General features: G+C 42.3%; 1 protein-coding gene across 4 annotated transcripts in view; it reads right to left on the bottom strand.

Annotated features, from left to right (window-relative positions):
* The window catches only part of WDR81 (WD repeat domain 81), an 86122-nt gene that overhangs the window by 16868 nt on the left and 52422 nt on the right, over positions 1-16832 (bottom strand). For all 4 annotated transcript variants that reach the window (XM_068270070.1, XM_068270071.1, XM_068270073.1 and 1 more), the window contains 2 exons: positions 6317-6979; positions 2458-2603 (listed from right to left, as the gene is read on the bottom strand). In XM_068270070.1, coding sequence (XP_068126171.1) covers positions 2458-2603; positions 6317-6979 — 809 coding nt within the window. The remainder of the gene's footprint in view (positions 1-2457; positions 2604-6316; positions 6980-16832) is intronic.

Here is a 16832-nt window from a genome sequence, read left to right as displayed (position 1 = left end):
GATTTTAATCATTTCAGTCATCTTGTTTACAATTAAATCAAAGAGGCACTTGTAAGTCAGACAAATATAACGTTACATTTATAATGAAATAACCACTAATGTCTTTTCTGTGCTCCCATCATTATCAGTTTTATTCATCCCCCAAGTGACATTCATTCTTAGTACTTAGTACACCATCCTTTTCCAGTTATAACCACTTTTAAACGTGAAGCATAGCTTGACACAAGTGTCTTGCAGCGATCTACGGGTATCTTAGCCTATTATCATGGGCAAAAGCCTCCAGTTCAGTCACATTCTTAGGCTCGCTCGCTGCAACTGCTTTTTTTTTTTTTTTTTTTGCCAGAGGTTCTCAATCGGATTCAAAGGAATACTATCAATGCCCAAGTGTTCTAAAATTACAGTACAAATAATGTCTAAGTAGCTGTGTAAACATTTTCCTACTTTTCATGTTAAATATCAGAGGCAAAAGCTTTAATTTATTGATAGTAGGATTTAGCTATATTGGGACAAATCAATTGCAGAAGGGGTGTCTGCTTCAATGCACAGCCAGTGTTGCATATCAGACTGCAGAGTATTTTTCTCAGAAAGCAAAAACAGTATGAAAAGCTGTGACAAAAGCTGTAAGCTTTCTCTCTCTCACACACACAGAGTTACACACAGGGTTAACTGATCAAGTGTGAGGGGAATTTCCCCTCTCCTCATGGCTCATTCTGCCATCAGTTTTGGCGTCAGTAAAGTTTGAAAGTATTTTGATAACAGTAAGCAAAGAGGTTGCGTGTGAAATGTATACACCAGTACTTAGCAGCACTTCCCAAAAAATTCTTATCACAATTGAAAGAAAAACATGTAGATCGATAGTGTTCCTTTAAGTCTGGTGACTGCGATGGCCACTCCAAAATGTTCCAGCATTTAATCTGCAACCATGCTCTACTGGACTTGGAGGTATGCTTGGGATCATTGTCCTGTTGAAAGATCCAATCCAACGTCTCCCAAGCCTCAGGTTTGTGACGGACTGCATCACATTTTCATCTAATGTCTCCTGGTACTGAAGAGAATTCATGGTACCTTGCACAAGCTGAAGCTTCCCTCTACCTGCAGAAGCAAAACAGCCCCAAAGCATGATTGACCCCCCACCATGCTTCACAGCAGGCAAGGTGTTCTTTTCTTCATAGGCCTTGTTCTTCCTCCTCCAAACATAGCGTTGATCCATGGGCCCAAACAGTTCTAATTTTGTTTCAGCAGTCCACAGAACACTATCCCAAAACTTTTGTGGTTTGTCCGCATGACTTTTGGCATACTGCAGTCAACTCTTCTTATTCTTTGGAGACAGCAAGGGAGTGCGCCTGGGAGTTCTGGCATGGAGGCCTTCATTACGCAGTGTGCGCCTTATTGGTTGAGCTGAAACTTCAGTACCTGCATCTGACAAATCTTTTTTCAGTTCCTCAGCAGTCACACGTGGACTTTTCTCCAGTTTCTTTCTGCCATGACCAGGTAGCGTTTCAACAGTGCCCATTGCCTTGAATTTGCAAATTATGCTTTCCTATGCTATGTGTCTCTTTGCCATCTTCTTATAGCCATTGCCCTTCCTGTGAAGAGAAATCACCTCTTCTCCTGTCTTCCTGGACAATTCTCTTGACTTCACTATGTTTGTAAACACACCAGTAAATGTCTAGAAGGAGCTGAGTATCATAGTCATTTAAATCTGCCTAATTGGTGCTTATTATGCTTGATTGCTGCTCCTTAACATCCACAGGTGTTTTCAATACCTGATCGAAAACACTTGAATGAACCTCTGTTCTTAAGAGTGGTAGTCTTTAAGGGGTTGAATAATGGTGTCAATGAAGAAATCCCCCAAAAATATATACAATACTGTATTACAAAAACAATTGGTCATTTTAGTTGGATTTGGTTCTTTAAAAAGTCCTTGTAAGATTTCATTCTGAACACAATTACAAATGTACACTAAATTCCCTAAAACCCTTTACAGCAATAGGGGTTGAATAATTTTGAACACAACTGTAGATGCAGGTGAATACAATAAGCCAGTGGCTAATAGAATACCACTGGGTCAGCTGCATTATTCTATCATAAGCGATCAGTTCAGAAGCTACAACTGTAAAAAAAAGGCACCCAGAATGAGATAAAATTGTGTTAAAAACAAAGAAAAATAGAAGAATACTAGAGGTGGCGTACCTCTCAAATGATACGAATGAAATAAGGTAAAGATGCTTTTATTAGCACAGGCAATGCATTTTGTGGGTACAAGCCCTCTTCCTCGGGCTAAGTTAAGTGCCATCGTCATGCAGTCAAAGAGCTTGGAGCACTTAGAGCTCTTTGGCTGCACAATGGTGGCACTTTACCACTCCAGGTACTCTTCTGACTCCCCCACTGCATGTGCTAGGTAATGTTGGTGGGACTTGAGGACAAGTTTGAGAAGCACAGATCTAGATGAAGTACCTGCAGCCCTGGTTTCCTGGGATCAATAAAACGGAGCACAGAGTCCGAGCTTCCAAATGTCACACTGCTGTACGGAGGGGGCATTGTTGCTACTGCTGTTATAGGCACCTTTGTATCTCCAGCCTCATAAGTACGAACAGTCTTGCCTACAGAAAGAGAAACAAATGTATAAAAGGTTGCAACCTTTCAAATAATAATGTAGAACATTCGATATATACAAAATGTAACGTTCGCTTTATCATACTGGCAAGTGAAAAAACTTACCAAACTCTCTTTGTTCGACCTGTTCTGTGTAATACGGCCTAAATCAGAGCAAATTACAGCTCAATGGAAGATAATGCTTGGAGAGATTGCCGAGTGTAAATGTTTCTAGAAACTTTAGAGGAAATCTGAAGTGAAAGGAACATGTATACAATGATCTACATTCACTTCTTCGCCTTGGTAATCCCACTGAGCTTCAGTTGGGATTCTACTCATCCATTTTATATCATTTGTTATCCCATAAGAGGCCATACTATAAACTGTCCACTAGATGGCAGACTATGAACTTTTTTCAAACAGGATACAGCCAGATACATGTACCACATTGAACAAGCTCAAATTATAAGCATAACATCATAGGTATTAAAAAAGAAAAAATTCTCACATTTAAAGGTTGGTGTGAGTTGCCTTCTTGACCTCCCTGGCGGTACGCAGTTTCAGAGGCTGCGTCCGCCGGGAGGATTTTTTGTAGCAAAATGTGTTTTATATTTGTTAGCTAGCACTTAGCTAGCTAACTATGTTCCCCAAGCCCCGCCGCACCATTTAGCTATCCCCGATCGCCGGCGGCAATACGTACCCCTCCGCAATCCCGCAAGAGCCGCAGCTTCCCATTGAGTTTCACTCGTCGCTAGAACGACGATCGGAGATGACGTCATCCGCAGTCCCGATCGCCGCCATAGCGAGGCCTGGAGCTGATTGGGAGGCTGCGCCATCGCGGGATACCTGGGGGGTATGTATTACGGCGGTGATCCGGGGGAGAGTGGAGACACTTGGGGGGCATATTTAGCTAGCGAAGTGCTAGCTAAAGCATTTAAAGGGAACCAGAGAGAACCATAAAAAAAAAAAAAAAAAAAGCTTTTATACATACCTGGGGCTTCTTCCAGCCCCAGAAGCCTGGATCGCTCCCACGCCGCCATCCTCCGCTTCCTGGATCGGCAGTACCAGGTCCCGCCACTTCCGGCAGACGCGGCCAATTGTCCGCATCACAAGGGCTCCCTCCATACCCGTACGCATGCGGCTGCGCAGTAGGCAACCGCACGCGTATGTACATGGAGGGAGCTCCGTGTGATGCGGACTATTGGCCGCCTCAGCCGTCCGACTGACGGCCATGACGGGACTCGGTACCGGCGGATCCAGGCAGCAGAGGACGGCGGCGTGGGAGCGATCCGTGCGTATGGAGCTGGAGGAAGCCCCAGGTATGTATAAAAGCTTTTTTCTGGGGCCTCTGGTTCCCTTTAAAACAAATTTTTATTTTAAAAAATCCTCGGGGGGCCATGCGATCCTCTCCAGCGGCTAGCCCGAACGTAGGTCAGGCTTACCGCCAGGGAGGTCAAAACAGATGGTATTTGCGATAATTCAGCCTTAAGTGAACAACTGTAGTTACCCACAATGCACCCTATTGAATAAGCAAATTATCTCTTTATGCCGAAGGCCAGGCTTACATCAAGAAACGCTGGTGTATAGCAAGCTTTATATTTTACAGAGCCACATCAACCTCACATGCAGACGGCCTGTTTTGGACTTTTGGTCTTATGGCTCTACAGGATAGGGCTTGGACCAGTGCTACAGAGTACATGTAAAGAGAACCTGAAGTGCAAGGGATATGGAGGCTGCCATATTTATTTCCTTTTAAACTTCAGCCCTGCTAATGTATTTGGCTGCAGTAGTGTCTGAATAACACCAGAAACAAGCATGCAGCTAATCTTGTCAGATCTGACAATGTTAGAAATATGTAATCTGCTGTGTGCTTGTTCAGGGTCTAATGTATTAGAGGCAGATGCCCTGTAACTGGTACAGCTTAAAAGGAAATAAATATGGCAGCCTCCATATAACTCTGGCTTCAGGTTACCTTTAAACGAACTCAAGGCAAAACAATGTTCTTAAATGTTACTCTAGTGTAAGTAACTAGTGAGTTTCTAGCAGTTTTTGTCTTGGAATCACAAATCAGTTGTGCTTTGTCTAATGCTAGGTACACACGATGAGATTTTCAGGCAGATTTCCTGCCAGATCGATTATTTCCAACATGTCCGATCTGATTTCCAATTGATTTTCCATAGAAGTGAACATAAAATCGATCAGAAATCAGATCAGACATGTTGGAAATATCGATCTGCAGGAAATCTGCAGGAAATCTGCCAGAAAACTCATATGTACTTAGCATAAAGCATCCTATGGAAGGTGTTCATTAGCGATCGCAATCAAGAAGATCACCTCATAATAGAAAACCGCTGTGGGGGGGTCAAACCCCTTCCCAATCTACATTTAAAAAATAAAATCATGACAAAAGACTAACATTTTTAGCTATACTTCTACTTAAAGAACCAGAAGCAGTAAACTTCCTATTGCAGTACAGTTCTTGGTCTGACGATCTTCCTCTATGATATGATAGATGAGTGACCAGAGGGGCCGAAACCTGGAGACCCCGGGCCGGAGGCTGAGAGCGGAGCTGCGGCGAGGGCCATGTCAGCTGCAAGGGGCTGAAGGAAAGCCCCAGGTAAGTAGATCGGGGGGTAGGATAGATTGGCTGATGACTCTTAAGTAATTTAAATCTACGCCCTGGCAAGAATAAGCAGCCACAAACAGGGCAGAGATTTCAATTACTTCGATTTGGAAGCAGTTAAGAGTAAGTGCAACACTGTGATGCCAACATACCTTGGTAAACAATATCTGTAATTAAAGGGAACCTAAACCGAGAAGGATATGGATTTTTTCTTTTAAAATAATACCAGTTGCTTGTCAATCCTGCTGATCATGTGTGTCTAATACTTTTAGCCACAGCCCGTCAACAAGCATGCAGATCAGGTGTTCTGACTGGATTAGCTGCATGCTTCTTTCAGGTGTGTGATTCAGCCACTATTGCAGCCAAAGAGATCAGCAGGACTGACAAGCAAGTGGTATTGTTTAAAAGGAAATATCCATATCCCTCTCAGTTAAGGTTCCCTTTAAGAGGTATGTAATGAGGATGATGCACATTGGCTTTTACAAATAACCGCCCAGAATGTACCCACATATATTATATAAGCGTGAATGTATGTTACTGGTTCAAGAGTACCCCTAGAATAAAAGACATATCCTGTCATGTCAGGTTCTGTCTTAATGATGAAAAGGGGGAAGGTCACAGGGATAACTACTTACCTGATCGGCCATAATTCATTCACAGGTGACATTCCGCGCCCTCCTCAGCAATGCAGTCGTGACTTTTTCCAAAGCTCTTCGGAAACCACCGTCTGTGTTGCAGCCATCAATTAGGCTGCGGCTGCAAAGCTGGGGGCGGCCAAGTTGGGGGTGGTCTGTAGCAACACAGATGGGAGTGGCAAGACCCTCAACAGAACATTAAAAAAAAAAAAAACACACCATGGCATTTTCAAAATACTACTCATCTGAATAAATGAATAATGGCCATTCAGGTAAGTAATTATCCTTGCCCCCCCCTTCCCCAACTCACACAATTCTGCATCATTAAGACAGAGCCTGACATGGTCTATTGGGCTCTGTCTATTACACTGGAGGAATTATTTCAGTGCTTACAAAGAAGTTTTAAATTAGAGTTCTGTTTAGTGTCCCATCAGCAACCAACTACTGTGCAGATGCTCCATACCTGTAAACTGGTCCCATATGCATACTCCTCCATCGCAGCTGACAATCTGCTGAACGGACTCCAGCTGCCCCACATAGAACACGGTCTTCTTGTGCTCTGTGTAAGTGAGGCGAGGGTCAACTTCTCTGGTGCCATCACCATAGTTGTACAAAGGCCACAAGCGGACAGTCTTGTCCTTGCTGCCACTTAGAAAGAAGTCTTCTCCGCCCAGAGGTTTGATACATTTAATAGATCCAGAGTGGCCTACAAAACTCTGGAGTTTGATCTGATGAAAGTAAAAGTGAGGTTCCTGCTGACTCACTCCAATCTCATACTGCCAGTAGGCCAGCCAGTTACCACATAGTCCATGAGCACTCTTCTGAAGATCCTGCTTAAAAGTGTCATCACACTGGAAGCTCTCTGTTACAGGACTAAGGCAGCTTGACTTTGGAGGTGGCTGCCAAGTGTCCTTTGGAACCTGAATACGATTGCCAACCATGACACTTCCAAAGGTCCCAGACTGACTGTCTTCCTCTGGGCGGCGGAAAGTATAATTTATTCTTCCACTATACTCATGGGGTTGTGCTCGGATGTCGGTCTCCTTTGGAATTATGGTGTCTTGATAAACCATGGCAAGTTTCCATATTAAATCATGGTTTGGAACCAATTGCGAGATAACATCACCTTGAGGGGGGAAAAAAATGTGGGGGAAAAAAAAGACCATTATGTACAAAATCACAGCAGCTTGACTATTGTTCCAACATATGTGCAGACTCCTGATTACCCACGTGTATTAACTTTAGACCTGGCAGTCTTGACGAAAAGTTTTTCAGCGCTGACAATTCAGCACTATTCTGTATGCAAAGTCAGTACATTATCATGCTGTCCAAAGCTAATAATCATTTTATTTATCCAGCAGACACCTCCATTTCCCATTAGATTTTGGGTTGAATCGATAATTTCCGACAGGTTTGATCTGATTTCCGATCATTTTTCAAATTGATTTTCCAATCACTTCTAAACAAAATTAATCGGAAAAAATGATCGGGTATCAGATCTGACCTCTCAGAAATTATTGATTCGACCAGTCTATCTGATGGTAAATTGCATGGTGTATACCAGGCATTAGAGAAAACCTTAGCCAGCTAATATGCCATTTTTATCAGGTAGTCCTATTGTACTATTATGCTCTGAGTATCTGAGCCAGAATGAGCATACAAATCAGGTGTTCTGACTGTCTAATGGCTGCATGCCAGCTACTGTCGCCAAAAGAACAAACTGTCAGCCACATAGGGGGCATAAGAAAACCCAAATATTCATATTCTTCTGAGTTTAGGTTCATCATTCATTAATCTATTTTTCCACAATTGTACTTCGAAAAGCAAACAATGAATGTGAGATTATTTATTCAATATCCACTGTGCACAGGCTCAGTTAAAGGACACCTGTGCTCAGAGGGATATGGAAGCTGCCATATTTATTTTCTTTTAAACAATACCAGTTGCCGGACAGTCTTCCTGGTCTCTTTGCACAGGAGTTAAGAGCCGCACACCACTGTTGAGGTGCTGGACCCGTATTTGTAATCCACAAAAAATTCCAGGAGGTCCGCACACTCTATAGTACAAAAGTCCTGTTTATTCAAACACGTGACACAACCATTCCAAATCCAACGAGTCGTTTCGGGGCCCCGTGGGGTTCCCTTTGTCAAGGCTTATAGTACAGAATGGTACTAGTAGTGATTCTGTACTATAAGCCTTGACAAAGGGGACCCCACGGGGCCCCAAAACGACTCGTTGGATTTGGAATGGTTGTGTCACGTGTTTGAATAAACAGGACTTTTGTACTATAGAGTGTGCGGACCTCCTGGAATTTTTTGTGGATTACAAATACGGGTCCAGCACCTCAACAGTGGTGTGCGGCTCTTAACTCTGTGCAAAGAGACCAGGAAGACTGTCCGGCAACTGGTATTGTATTTTTGTACTATAGAGTGTGCGGACCTCCTGGAATTTTTCTTGGTCTCTTTGGCTGCAGTGGTGTCTACATCCCGCACATGAAACAAGCATGTGGTTAATCCAGTCAGACTTTAGTCAGAGCACCTGATCTGCATGCTTGTCATGGTCTATGGCTAAAGGCCCGTACGCACACCTAAGACAGTCCATAATGACTGCCTCAGACATAAGTCAGGCATGTGTACAGTGGCCACTGACCAATTTGCCCAATGAATCAACTCATCCCCCAAATGGCTGATATCATTGTCTGGGCCACTCCTCCGCCCGCCACAAGAAGTCATGCACACAACGCTCCGTCGCCCCCACCCCGTATAGCAACAGAACGAGTTGTCAACTACATAGTCGGCGTGGGTCTATAAAGGCCGACCAGCAATGTCACCCCAATTGGCGACATAAGTTTAGAAGTGTGTATGCACTTTAAGAGTATTGAGGTTCATCCACACCTACCAACTATCTGTCCAACTATCTGCCAGACTTGTCTGTTAAGCCCCACACACACGCTCAACAGCTGTCTTTTATGCAGCACAATTGTTGCGAAACAATAAAAAAAAAAAAAGTATTTTGCTATTGTTCAAAAAGCTAGTAAGACTGATAAGAAGTCAATCCAACAGTTGGATTGACTTCTTTTCAGTCTTATCAGCTGTTTGAACAATAGCAAAATACTTTTTTTAGTGGTGGTGGGCTGCTTCACTTCACTGCTGGGAATTGTGAGCACTAATTATATTACATTGCTGTTTGTTTATTGTTTTTTGCTGCTGCAATATCTGGTGGATTGTCTGTGTGGTTCATCTGATATTAAACAGCAAGTGTCAGTTTTTAAAAGTACAATTTTTTTTTTCTTTTCCCTCTAGTTTGTTTTGCAGCAGGCAATTGGCTAGGGGGAGGGACTAGCTGCAACAGGAGGTATTTGGTCAGCTTCAGGACTCAGTACTGAGCTTGCTCAGTCTGTGGCTTGCTCACTAAGTGGCTGCGACACAAGTGGCATAGGCGTTAAAAACAGGCGTTACAACACAGGCACAAAGAGTGGTGAGAGGAAGTAGGTAAGGACAAAAAAAAACAAAAAAAAAAACCTTCAATCAATATTGTGGTTTTTTGCATTGGTTAGAATGTGCTAGGCACGTTGTGGTGTAGTCTTTAAATTTTGAGGACTCCACCCCAACTTCACTCACTCCACCTCCACTCCTCCACCCCTCCCGCCCCTCCTCCTCCCCCCCCCCCCCTCTTCACTCACTCCCCAACTTCACTTACTCTCCCTTTCCTCCTCCCCAGCTACACTCACTCTCCCATTTCATCTTTTACCACCACAGTTTACTTTAAATAATTTTTCCCCACACAAAAGTCATCATGTTGGACTATGCTGTACAGTGTACATCCTGCAACATGTATGCATGCCTTGATCAGCGGATTGAGGGTGTTTACTGTTGCCCTGGGTGTGTGCGTGTTGCTCAGTTAGAGGCGGAAGTCGCAGAGCTAAATAAGCATCTCGCAACACTGAGAAGCATACACAACATGGAGAAGAGCTTGGATCTCACGACCCAGACACTGGATGGAACCGTTGAAGATGAGGAGGGTGGAGTACAGCCGGACCAAGAAGCAGAGGCAGCCGCTAGTTGGGTCACAGTTAGAAGGGGTAGGGGAAAAAGTGGCAGGGAGGCTAGTCCCGAGTTGTCCCTCACTAATAAGTATGCTTGTTTGCGTAATATTGGGGAGGATGATTCAGGAGTAGCAATGCTGCAGCAGGATGTGCTCCTTAGCAACCAAGGGGCAGACTGCTGTAACGAGAAAGGGAATAGGAGTGCAGCTAAGGCTAGACAGGTACTGGTGGTAGGGGATTCAATTATTAGGCGCACAGATAGGGTAATCTGTCGAAGAAACCGCGAATGCCGTACAGTCTGTTGCCTCCCGGGTGCTCGGGTTCGGCATGTAGCGGAAAGAATTGACAGATTACTGGGTGGGGCTGGGGAAGACCCGGCTGTCATGGTACACATTGGCACCAATGACAAAGTTAGTGGGAGATGGAAGGTCCTCAAAAATGATTTTCAGGTACTTGGAGATAAACTTAAAGCAAGGACCTCCAAGGTGGTGTTTTCTGAAATACTGCCAGTGCCACGTGCTACATCTGAGAGACAGAGGGAGCTTAGGGAGTTAAATAAGTGGCTGAGAAATTGGTGTAGGAAGGAAGGGTTTGGGTTCCTGGAGAACTGGGCAGACTTTGCAGTCGGCTACAGGTTCTACAGCAGGGATGGGCTGCACCTTAATGGGGAGGGTGCAGCTGCATTGGGGGAGAAGATGGCTAAACGGTTGGAGGAGATTTTAAACTAGGATCTGGGGGGAGGCGGGAGGATAAAGTCTCAATACATAGACAAGATGAGGTAAAAAGACAGTGGGAACCTATCATTATGGAGGGTGGAGAGGGGGGTGGTGACAGTGTAAAGATTAAGGAGGTTGGTAAAAATTCAAGTAGCCAATTTCATGTAAACAAAATTGGTAAATGTGGTGGTAAAAATACAAAGTGCATGGTAACCAATGCTCGGAGCCTTGCAAATAAAATAGACGAACTAGAGTTCATTCTGAATGACAAAGGCTATGACATTGTGGGAATAACCGAGACATGGATGGATGAAAGCCATGACTGGATAGCTAATTTAAAAGGATACAATGTGTTTAGGAGGGATAGAACAGGGAAAAAAGGTGGAGGGGTTTGTCTCTTTGTTAAGAATTCTCTTACAGCTGTCCTCAACGATGAGATGGAGGAAGATTGCGAAGATGTGGAGTCCGTTTGGGTAAATATTCATGGTGGAAATAAAAGTTGCCAATTGCTTATTGGGGTATGCTACAGGCCACCTCTTATTAATGAAGCTGCAGAACTGCGATTACTACAGCAGATTGAAAAAGCTGCAGGTAAAAATGAGGTCATAATTATGGGCGACTTCAACTTTCCAGACATTGACTGGAGTATTGAGGCTACCCATTCTGGTAAAAGCAGCAGATTTCTGGCAGCACTACAGGACAATTACTTGACTCAAATGGTAACTGAACCAACTAGGGGGAATGCGTTACTGGATCTGATCATTTCTAATAGACCAGATAATGTATCAAATGTGCAGGTTCAAGAACATTTGGGAAATAGTGATCACAACATGATAACGTTTGAGCTGGTGACTGATAGGCCACGGGGCAGCAGGACCACTAAAACTATGAACTTTAGAAAAGCAAAGTTCACTCAAATTAGGCAGGCACTAAGTTTGGTGAACTGGGATAATGTACTACAAGGGGAAGACACTGAAGGGAAATGGCAAGCTTTTAAACTTATACTCAATCAATACTGTAGTATGTATATCCCATATGGAAACAAAATGTCTAGGAATAAAAAAAGGCCTCTATGGATGAATAGAAAGGTTAAAGATAAAATGAAGAGGAAAAAGAATGCCTATAAGGTCTTAAAACAGGAGGGGACAGAGGCTGCACTAAGCAATTATAAGGAGTGCAATAAAAATTGTAAAAAAGAAATTAGGCAGGCAAAGATTGAAGCTGAAAAACAAAATCGCTAAGGATATCAAATCTAACCCAAAAAAGTTTTACAAGTACATTAACTCTAAAAAAAGAAAGGTTGACTGTATAGGACTCCTAAAGGATGAGGATGGGAACTCAATGGTGGATGACCAAGGTAAGGCAGAGTTATTAAATGCTTTCTTTGCTTCTGTCTTCACAAAAGAAACAGCACTGTTGCAAACTACAGAGGCGGAAGAGTCTCAATCTTCTAACTGTAATATTAAATACTTAACGCAGGAAGAAGTGAAGGCAAGACTAAATACATTAAAAATAGACAAGGCACCTGGCCCGGATGGCATGCATCCTCGGGTCCTAAGGGAATTAAGTTCAGTTATAGATAAACCCCTTTATCTTATCTTTTGTGACTCTCTTGCAACTGGCAGAGTCCCAGTGGATTGGCGTACAGCCCACGTTTTCCCATTATTTAAGAAGGGCAAAAAATCTGATCCAGGAAATTATAGACCTGTAAGTTTAACATCAGTTGTATGCAAACTATTTGAGGGGTTACTAAGAGATACTATACATGACTTCATAGTAGAAAATAATCTTATTTCTCAGCATCAACATGGGTTTACTAAAGACAGGTCCTGTTTGACTAACATGCTCAGCTTTTATGAGGTAGCGAATGCTAATATGGATATTGGGAATGCTGTAGATGTGATATACTTGGACTTTGCAAAGGCCTTCGACACTGTTCCCCACAAAAGTCTGGTGCAAAAGTTGAGGATGCAAGGACTGGGGAAGAGTCTGTGTTCATGGATAGGGAACTGGCTAATGGACAGAAAACAAAGAGTTGTGGTCAATGGATCATACTCAAAATGGGAGACTGTTAGCAGTGGGGTCCCACAGGGGTCTGTTCTGGGTCCAGTGCTCTTCAATTTATTTATTAATGACCTAGTAGATGCAGTAGTGAGCAATGTTGCTATTTTTGCAGATGATACAAAATTGTGCAGAATCATTAACTCTCAGGAAGATAGTGTCATATTGCAATAGGATCTGGATAGGATGGCTATATGGGCACATACATGGCAGATGAAGTTCAATGTTGACAAATGTAAGGTCATGCATTTTGGACGTACTAATGGTCTAGCACCATACAAAATAAATGGGATACAGTTGGGGACATCAAACTTGGAGAAGGACTTAGGAGTACTCATTGACAACAAGTTAAATAATCGTACTCAATGCCAAGCAGCTGCAGCTAAAGCTAACAAAATTTTGGGATGCATTAAAAGGGAAATAAAAACTCGAGATGCTAGCATAATATTGCCCCTGTTTAACTCTCTAGTAAGGCCACATCTGGAATATGGAATTCAGTTCTGGGCACCACATTACAAAAAAGATATTGCAGTTTTAGAGCAGGTGCAGAGACGAGCAACAAAATTGATGCGTGGGATGGAAGGTCTCACTTATCGAGAAAGGTTAGATAAACTGGGTTTATTTAGTCTAGAGAAAAGACAAAACTTACTTACGGTAAGGTCTTTTCCAGGAGTCGGAAGGACAGCAACCCTGAGACTTGTCTCCCTCCATTTCCAACTGGACAGGATACTAGTTAAAAGAATTAACATAATTGATTAGGCAGGCACCCTACATAAGGCAGCATTCCCTTACCCTCATCAGTAATAAAAAAGACCACACAGAATGATGCTTCAAATAATTTTTATTAACAATACATCAGGGTGGGTAGTAAGGGTGCTGTCCTTCCGACTCCTGGAAAAGACCTTACCGTAAGTAAGTTTTGTCTTTCCAGGACGTCTCAGGACAGCAACCCTGAGATGATAAACAAGACATAATTAGGGAGGGATTACAGCCTGCAAAAACTCTTCTACCAAAACATAAGTCAGAGTTAGAGGTTAAATCAAGTCTATAATGCTTAACAAAGGTATTGTGGCTTGACCAGGTTGCAGCTTCACAGATTTATTAATAGTAGCCCCTGCTCTCTCTGCCCAGGAAGTAGAAACCGCTCTGGTTGAATGACCTTTCGCTAGTCCTGATAACTGCTTGCCCTGGTGCAAGTAAGATAAAGCAATAGCTTGTCTGATCCATCTTGCAATAGGTTTCTTTAGATGGCTGCTTTCCGGCAAAGAGAACCAACAAAGCATTGGACTTCCTCCAATTCTTGGATCTCTGAAGATATTCATTCAATTAGACACCTTCTTAACACCTAGACAGTGCAACCTTTCTTCCTTTCGATTTGATGAATTACCGCAAAAAGATGGTAAAAAGATCTCTTGAGATCTATGGAATTTATATACAATCTTAGGTCAGATAAACGTTTGTACATTTGATCAATAGTAATAGGTCTTCTTGTTCCTTGGTAATGCCCATAGCCCTATGCATAGCTTCAAATAACTCATTCATAAATTCTGTGGAAAAAACGAATTTCTGAGACTTAACGCCTTTACCCTCAGATGTGTCTACTTCGCCCTGTGGTAACTCTTCCAATAATAGATATCCACTCTCCCTTTAGACATCAAATTTATCTGAATCAACCTCGACTCTCTACCTCTTGAGGAGATCTGTTAGGAGGATTTAGAAGGACCAGCAATAGGTGCATCAGAAGTAGAAGGGGTAAATGTCGGTGTAACATCTGAATTAGGAAGTATGAAAGCAGATTCTTCAATTTCTTTAATAGCAAAGGACATCTCTGATCTCAACCATCCCATCAAATCTTTAAGCTATGTAGGGGATTCATCTTTCACTACCTTTTCAGTGCATAATTGACACAGGTGTTCTGCAGAATCAGGCATACGGTCACTGCACATTTCCTAGATTTAGACACCGCTTCAGAAAACACTGCATGCTTATCAGGTTTGACAGCTTAGTCTTATCCAACTTGCCATTCTTGGAATCTGTTTTAACAGCTTCCTAACAGTTTCTCCTTTAAAGAGAAACCGTGACCAAGAATTGAACTTCATCCCAATCAGTAGCTGATACCCACTTTTACATGAGAAATCTATTCCTTTTCACAAATGGATCCTCATCAGGGGGCTCTGTATGTCTAATATTGTGGTGAAGCCCCTCCCACAGGAGACTGAGGACTATTTTCCTGGCAGTTTCCGGTCTGTGAACCTCGTTGCATTGTGGGAAATAGCGGTTTACAGCTGTTTCCAACTGCCAGAACAAGCAGCATGTACTTCCAGCTACATCGCCTGCCAACAGTAAAAACGTCACCATCTGATAAATGTCAGAATGTAAATAAAAGAGAGGGAAGCTTTTAAAATGGGCAAAAGCTGACTACATTTATACATAATTATTGTAAAAATGAAGAATTTTCACTGGGAGTTCCTCTTTAAGTGGAAGACAACACCCACCGCTATGATAGCTCTAGGCTAGGGTCACAGTGGATACGCTTATAATGCATGCATAGTAATGCAACAGTGTGAACTGCACTGGAGACCAGACATGGCCTTTTTACAAATCTGCATGCCGCTTTTTAGAATAATGCGATCAGGTACAACCCCGCACTGTGCACAGACCCATAGATTTATATGGGCAGTGAATTTCCCTGCTGAATAAATCTGCCACACGACTGAGCACTGCCCTTTGTGCAGATTCAACAATTACTTATAATACTGGAAAAATCTACTGTCCACATTGCTTAAGATTCCAGAATCTTGAAACCCTCTGCTTTACATTCACCTTTGCCCGAATATAGAGAGGGGATAAAACATACAGGGGAAATTACACTCTAAATACTAAGAGTGTATCTCACTGAAAAATTGTCAATCTCTACAGCCAGTAAAGGTTTAAGTGCAGGCTTGACAAATCAAACAAAATTCAAAACAAATGCAATGCAGATCTGAAACCAATGCAATGCAGATCTGAAACCAATGCAATGCAGATCTGAAACCAATGCAATGCAGATCTGAAACCAATGCAATGTAGATCTGAAACCAATGCAATGCAGATCTGAAACAAATGCAATACAGATCTGAACCAAAGTAATGCAGATCTGAAACAAATGCTATGCAGATCTGAAACAAAAGTAATGCAGATCTGAAACCAATGCTATGCAGATCTGAAACAAATGCTATGCAGATCTGAAACAAAAGCAATACAGATCAGAACAAATGCAATGCAGCTCTGAAACAAAAGCAATACAGATCAGAACAAATGCAACGCAGATCTGAAACAAAAGTAATGCAGATCTGAAACAAATGTAATGCAGATCTGAAACAAAAGCAATACAGATCAGAACAAATTCAATGCAGATCAGAAACAAATGCAATGCAGATCAGAACAAATGCAATACAGATCTGAACCAAAGTAATGCAGATCTGAAACAAATGCTATGCAGACCTGAAACAAAAGTAATGCAGATCTGAAACCAATGCTATGCAGATCTGAAACAAATGCTATGCAGATATGAAACAAAAGCAATACAGATCAGAATAAATGCAATGCAGCTCTGAAACAAAAGCAATACAGATCAGAACAAATGCAACGCAGATCTGAACCAAAGTAATGCAGATCTGAAACAAATGCAATATAGATCAGAAACAAAAGCAATGCAGATCTGAAACAAATGCAATATAGATCAGAAACGAATGCAATGCTGATCTGAAACAAATGCAATGCAGATCTGAAACAAATGCAATGCAGATCTGAAACAAATGCAATGCAGATCAGAAACAAATGCAATGCAGATCAGAAACAAATGCAATGCAGATCAGAAACAAATGCAATGCAGATCTGAAACAAATGCAATGCAGATCAGAAACAAATGCAATGCAGATCAGAAACAAATGCAATGCAGATCTGAAACAAATGCTATGCAGATCTGAAACAAATGCTATGCAGATCTGAAACAAATGCTATGCAGATCTGAAACAAATGCAATACAGATCTGAACCAACGTAATGCAGATCTGAAACAAATGCTATGCAGATCTGAAACAAATGCCATGCAGATCTGAACAAAAGTAATGCAGATCTGAAACAAAAGCAATACAGATCAGAACAAATGCAATGCAG

Source organism: Hyperolius riggenbachi, chromosome 2 (assembly GCF_040937935.1).
Source record: "Hyperolius riggenbachi isolate aHypRig1 chromosome 2, aHypRig1.pri, whole genome shotgun sequence".
NCBI classification, from domain to species: domain Eukaryota; kingdom Metazoa; phylum Chordata; class Amphibia; order Anura; family Hyperoliidae; genus Hyperolius; species Hyperolius riggenbachi.
Note: the sequence above shows the minus strand (reverse complement) of the source record. Positions and strands in the feature narration are given on the sequence as shown.